The 6,212-nt window shown below is 51.8% G+C and overlaps 1 protein-coding gene across 1 annotated transcript in view; it reads right to left on the minus strand.

Moving 5' to 3' along the window:
- The window catches only part of SLC6A1 (solute carrier family 6 member 1), a 22,599-nt gene that overhangs the window by 8,004 nt on the left and 8,383 nt on the right, over positions 1–6,212 (minus strand). The window contains exons 7-11 of the mRNA XM_011370560.1: positions 5,285–5,419; positions 4,943–5,046; positions 4,522–4,646; positions 3,109–3,221; positions 512–643 (exon numbers count right to left, since the gene is read on the minus strand). Of these exons, the coding sequence (XP_011368862.1) occupies positions 512–643; positions 3,109–3,221; positions 4,522–4,646; positions 4,943–5,046; positions 5,285–5,419 (609 nt within the window). The remainder of the gene's footprint in view (positions 1–511; positions 644–3,108; positions 3,222–4,521; positions 4,647–4,942; positions 5,047–5,284; positions 5,420–6,212) is intronic.

A 6,212-nucleotide genomic window follows, 5' to 3' on the forward strand; every position in this document is an offset into this window, starting at 1 on the left:
GCTAAGCTCATGGCTTTAGAGTCACTTATATTTATTGTACAATTCATCAGTTATGTGTCTATCTTCTGATTAGACTGGAAGGGCCTTGAATGCAAAAAGCATTGCTCATTATATCGACAGAAAAAGTGGGAATGAGAGGAAGGGCCAGTGTCAACTTTAAAGGCCCAACTCTGCCTTGACTCTCCAGTTAATTTTTGTAAGTCTTTCAAAACTCGGCCTCTGTATTCTCTCCTCTAGGAAGCGGTCCCTGGTGCCGCAGGCCTGGTTAGGAGCTGTGTTCTCTGGCTCTGTCTTATCATTTCTAGCCTAGCACCTGTGTCTCTCACCAGCCTGGGGCCCCTTGAGGGCGGGGAACCTGTCTGACTCCTTGCCATGTGTGCCACTGTTGGTACAAAGATGGTGCTCACTGAACAGATGGAAGGTGGATAAGACAAAGCTGCGACAAAGAGGACCTGGGAGTAGCCCTGGGGCAGTCAGCACCGGAGGTGTGCCAGGTGCTGACTGTGCTCACCTGGGTGATATTAGAGAGGCCAATCAGGTAGGAGACCACACAGACAGCAGCGATGAAGAGCTCCCTGCGATTGCGGAGAAGTCTGGGGTACTCATCCACCAGGGCCGTGATGAAGCCCTCCACGGTGCAGAACTTCAGAAAGGAATGGAGGTCAGCCCTTGCAGCAGACCCCAGTCCCAACCTGCCTGAAGCCAGACTCTGGGGGAAAGCCAGAGAGCCTGGCAGTATCAGGACAACAGAGCCAGGAGAACCCCGGGATCCAGGCGAACCCCAGGATCCAGGCCTGATCTGCCTTGGCCTCCCTTTGTGACCACAGGAGATTCCCTTCCCTCTAGACATCAGTTTTCCCATCTGGAAAATGGGGAAGGTGGCCGAAGTTTCATGTAGTGGAACATTTTAGGGGTCTGAAACTCTTGGCCATCTTTTCAGGGCCTAAGGCAGTGGCCTCCTCTCCCTGCTGGCTCCTGGATAGGTGAGGCTGGGTGGGGGGGCACCTCGAGGTGCCAGGGAAGATGTCTTCACCTGGCTGTCAATGCCCAGCATCAGCAGCATCGAGAAGAAGAGGACGGCCCAGAGGGGTGAGATGGGCAGCTGGGTCACTGCCTCTGGGTATGCCAGGAACGCCAGCCCAGGGCCTGTGTGGGGAAGGGCAGAAAAGAGAAAGAAAGAAGAGGTACCGAGCAGCTATGGCATACCTAGCACACACTCACTTTTAAAGGTTTATTCCATTTTATCTTTAGAGTAAGCTTTTGGGCAAGTGTTGTCAGTCCCTCTCTCTATAGTATGCATATGGAGGGAGAAGTTGTAGGGTTGGGTCCAAAAGCAAAGGACCAGTGACATGAGATGAGGGGCTGCAGTGGTCTGGTCAGTGGTGGGGACAGTGCAGGGGCAGAGAGGTGGCCAGATGATGAGACACTTAGAAGGTGGAATGGGCACATCCTAGTATTGGTTGGTTTGTAAGTGAAGGTGAGGGAAGAATACAGGATGATGCTGGGGCTCTGGCCTGGGCACTCGACAGTGAAACTTTTGCTGCAGTGGGGAGCACGAGGAAGGAGAAGGCTTGAGGGACATGCTGTGTTTGAGTGTCTGGGTAGAGGGTCATCCAAGAGATCAGGGAAAATCCCATAAGGGGAAGGAAAGTCATTGCAGCCTCTCTGGGGTCTGGCTCTGGAAAGGCGGGTGGTGGCTGGGAGTTCCAGAAAAATGAAATGAGGGGCTGCCCATGCAGGGGAGATTAGGCCCTCAGTGGTGAACATTCCTTTCTGCAAGACCAGCCCAGTTCTCCCTGACAGAGGAGGGGCAAGTCACATTGCCTCCCTGAGCCCAGGCCTCTGCCATGCACACAGCAGACCTTCACATATGCTGCTTCCTGGTTGAGCAAGGAAGGGCAGGGTTACCAGGGTTTTTCCTTGGATCCCATGGCATGGATGACTGTGCGGTGTGTAAAGTGGGTACAGCCCACTTGGTGAGAACATTTTTAGAGCTTGGACAAATGCAGAGATTTGAGTGCATTGTGTTATGATGGTGAATATGTCCGAGTTGGACCAAAATTTATATCCTAGGGGTCAAGAGTGGGTCCTATTCCCCCAGATGTCCAGGATTGTGCTGGAAGTGTCAGTATGGCCAGGCTATGCAATCAGCCACGTCTGGGCTCAACTCCAAAATTCCACCACCCTTCTAGCTCCCTGAACTTGGGCAGGCAGTGACCTCAGTGAGTCTGTTTTGTCACCTGTGAAATGGGGATAACAAGAGTATTGACCCCATAGTGTTAGGAAGATTCAGGGATACGGTCCACATAAATGTTCAGTGGCACATAGTGACTTCAGTGCCAGTGAGCCAAGGTGGTGGTGATACAAAGACCGACTGAAAGGCTAGTGCAGTTAGCCTCCCCCCCGCCCCTCCAGGAGTCCTGGCCCTCCTCCGGGCGGTGCTGACCTGAGGCTGCCACATCAGCAATGGACCTTTTGGTGACATGGGCCATGAAGCCCACGATGGAGAAGATGACAAATCCTGCGAACATGCTGGTGCATGAATTGATGCAGCAGACAATGATGGAGTCCCTACAGAGGGAAGGGTACAGTCAGAGAGTGTGGGACTGGCAGGAAGGTGAGCTAGTGGGCAGAATTTAGCAAGTGGCGGGGTGGAGAAGGGAGTGGGACTGCAGGGCAGGTGGGTCCACCCCCACCCCCACAGAAGGGGCAGAATAGGCAGTGATGGACAGAAGAACTTGGCTGAGAGGGGGTGTAATTGACAGTGGCAAAGGCCAAGGGGCGTGGCCATGGAGAGGCGTGACTGCGGAGGGGAGTGGCCACGGTGGGGCGTGGCCGGGAACCCGGAGGCTCCTGTGCTCTCGTACCTATAGACGTTGTTGTGGAAAGAGTTGTAGCTCCCAAGAGCAATCAGGGATCCCAGCCCCAGCCCATAGGAGAAGAAGATCTGGGTAGCAGCATCCAGCCACACCTATAGGTCGAATGATCAAAAAATAGTCAAAATTATGATCATAGCCACAGCGGCAGTGGCCTCCTCTCGCTGCTGGCTCCTGGATAGGTGAGGCTGGGTGGGGGGGCACCTCGAGGTGCCAGGGAAGATGTCTTCACCTGGCTGTCAATGCCCAGCATCAGCAGCATCGAGAAGAAGAGGACGGCCCAGAGGGGTGAGATGGGCAGCTGGGTCACTGCCTCTGGGTATGCCAGGAACGCCAGCCCAGGGCCTGTGTGGGGAAGGGCAGAAAAGAGAAAGAAAGAAGAGGTACCGAGCAGCTATGGCATACCTAGCACACACTCACTTTTAAAGGTTTATTCCATTTTATCTTTAGAGTAAGCTTTTGGGCAAGTGTTGTCAGTCCCTCTCTCTATAGTATGCATGTGGAGGGAGAAGTTGTAGGGTTGGGTCCAAAAGCAAAGGACCAGTGACATGAGATGAGGGGCTGCAGTGGTCTGGTCAGTGGTGGGGACAGTGCAGGGGCGGAGAGGTGGCCAGATGATGAGACACTTAGAAGGTGGAATGGGCACATCCTAGTATTGGTTGGTTTGTAAGTGAAGGTGAGGGAAGAATACAGGATGATGCTGGGGCTCTGGCCTGGGCACTCGACAGTGAAACTTTTGCTGCAGTGGGGAGCACGAGGAAGGAGAAGGCTTGAGGGACATGTTGTGTTTGAGTGTCTGGGTAGAGGGTCATCCAAGAGATCAGGGAAAATCCCATAAGGGGAAGGAAAGTCATTGCAGCCTCTCTGGGGTCTGGCTCTGGAAAGGCGGGTGGTGGCTGGGAGTTCCAGAAAAATGAAATGAGGGGCTGCCCATGCAGGGGAGATTAGGCCCTCAGTGGTGAACATTCCTTTCTGCAAGACCAGCCCAGTTCTCCCTGACAGAGGAGGGGCAAGTCACATTGCCTCCCTGAGCCCAGGCCTCTGCCATGCACACAGCAGACCTTCACATATGCTGCTTCCTGGTTGAGCAAGGAAGGGCAGGGTTACCAGGGTTTTTCCTTGGATCCCATGGCATGGATGACTGTGCGGTGTGTAAAGTGGGTACAGCCCACTTGGTGAGAACATTTTTAGAGCTTGGACAAATGCAGAGATTTGAGTGCATTGTGTTATGATGGTGAATATGTCCGAGTTGGACCAAAATTTATATCCTAGGGGTCAAGAGTGGGTCCTATTCCCCCAGATGTCCAGGATTGTGCTGGAAGTGTCAGTATGGCCAGGCTATGCAATCAGCCACGTCTGGGCTCAACTCCAAAATTCCACCACCCTTCTAGCTCCCTGAACTTGGGCAGGCAGTGACCTCAGTGAGTCTGTTTTGTCACCTGTGAAATGGGGATAACAAGAGTATTGACCCCATAGTGTTAGGAAGATTCAGGGATACGGTCCACATAAATGTTCAGTGGCACATAGTGACTTCAGTGCCAGTGAGCCAAGGTGGTGGTGATACAAAGACCGACTGAAAGGCTAGTGCAGTTAGCCTCCCCCCCGCCCCTCCAGGAGTCCTGGCCCTCCTCCGGGCGGTGCTGACCTGAGGCTGCCACATCAGCAATGGACCTTTTGGTGACATGGGCCATGAAGCCCACGATGGAGAAGATGACAAATCCTGCGAACATGCTGGTGCATGAATTGATGCAGCAGACAATGATGGAGTCCCTACAGAGGGAAGGGTACAGTCAGAGAGTGTGGGACTGGCAGGAAGGTGAGCTAGTGGGCAGAATTTAGCAAGTGGCGGGGTGGAGAAGGGAGTGGGACTGCAGGGCAGGTGGGTCCACCCCCACCCCCACAGAAGGGGCAGAATAGGCAGTGATGGACAGAAGAACTTGGCTGAGAGGGGGTGTAATTGACAGTGGCAAAGGCCAAGGGGCGTGGCCATGGAGAGGCGTGACTGCGGAGGGGAGTGGCCACGGTGGGGCGTGGCCGGGAACCCGGAGGCTCCTGTGCTCTCGTACCTATAGACGTTGTTGTGGAAAGAGTTGTAGCTCCCAAGAGCAATCAGGGATCCCAGCCCCAGCCCATAGGAGAAGAAGATCTGGGTAGCAGCATCCAGCCACACCTATAGGTGGAATGATCAAAAAATAGTCAAAATTATGATCATAGCCACAGCGCTCTAGGGCTTTTTACATGTGCTAAAAAGCTCTGCTGGGCAACAATCTCAGTTTACGCAAGAGGGTAAGAGAGGTGCAGTGACTCATCCTAAGCCGGTGAACGGTGGCTCAGGAATCAAATGTGCTCTTAACCCAGCCAGTGCCTCCAGGACCGGAGGCCAGGAGGGCCGCAGGAGGGCCGCTCACCTCGGAGTCCGACAGCTTGCGGAAGTTGGGTGTGATGTAGAAGAGGATGCCTTCCTTGGCACCAGGCAGCGTCACTCCTCGGAAGAACAGGATGATCAGCATGATGTAGGGATAGGTGGCAGAGAAGTAGACCACCTGGGAGGAAAGTGGGGACGTGGTCACACCCCCTTCATCACACTCATGCTTCCCTTTTCCTCACCTCACCTACATCTGTACTTGTGGCTCTGGGCTTGGCTCCAGCTCATCTTCCTCCAGAAAGACTTTCTGGATTCCTAACCTGCTCTGCTTGGCCACTTTTCTGCAGCTCCTCCTTGGAATCTAAACCAACTAACTCAGCCTTTGGTTTTTCCCTTCCCCTACCCCTCCTACTTTTTTGATTTCTGTTTAAATTATTCAAGTAATACATGTGATAAAGGAAAAGATTTAAGATTACATGAACACACACGCACACGAAGTTCCTTTCAAAGGCCTCTACAATGTAAGTTACATAAGAGACAAGTCTTCTCTTGTTTGCTTCTGTTTTCTCAGTGCCCAGAACAGGCCAGGGTATACAGTGGACACTCAATAAATGCCTGACAAATACACAAATGTGTGGATGTTAACAATTTTCTTTTGCATATATGGTCACATTTTCTTACAAAATGAAGCTTGAATTATGAACTTGCCTTTTCATTTAACATGTTTAAAGTTAAGAAAACAGTACATACAACTTTGTTTGTTTTGTTTATTAAAGATTTTTTTTATTGTCTCATAACGATGTGATTTTTAATTATACAAAATAGTCCCTCAGGATGTTTCACCAGCTTTTTCAAGTTTCCCTACCATTATCCATTGAGGTTTCTTCTAATTTTATGTGAATCTCAATAACACTACATTGGCCACCCCTGTATATAAAACTTTGTCTACAAAAGTAGAGAAATTATACTAT

The sequence above is a fragment of the Pteropus vampyrus genome, unplaced genomic scaffold, assembly GCF_000151845.1.
Source record: "Pteropus vampyrus isolate Shadow unplaced genomic scaffold, Pvam_2.0 Scaffold171, whole genome shotgun sequence".
In the NCBI taxonomy this organism is placed as follows: Eukaryota; Metazoa; Chordata; class Mammalia; order Chiroptera; family Pteropodidae; genus Pteropus; species Pteropus vampyrus.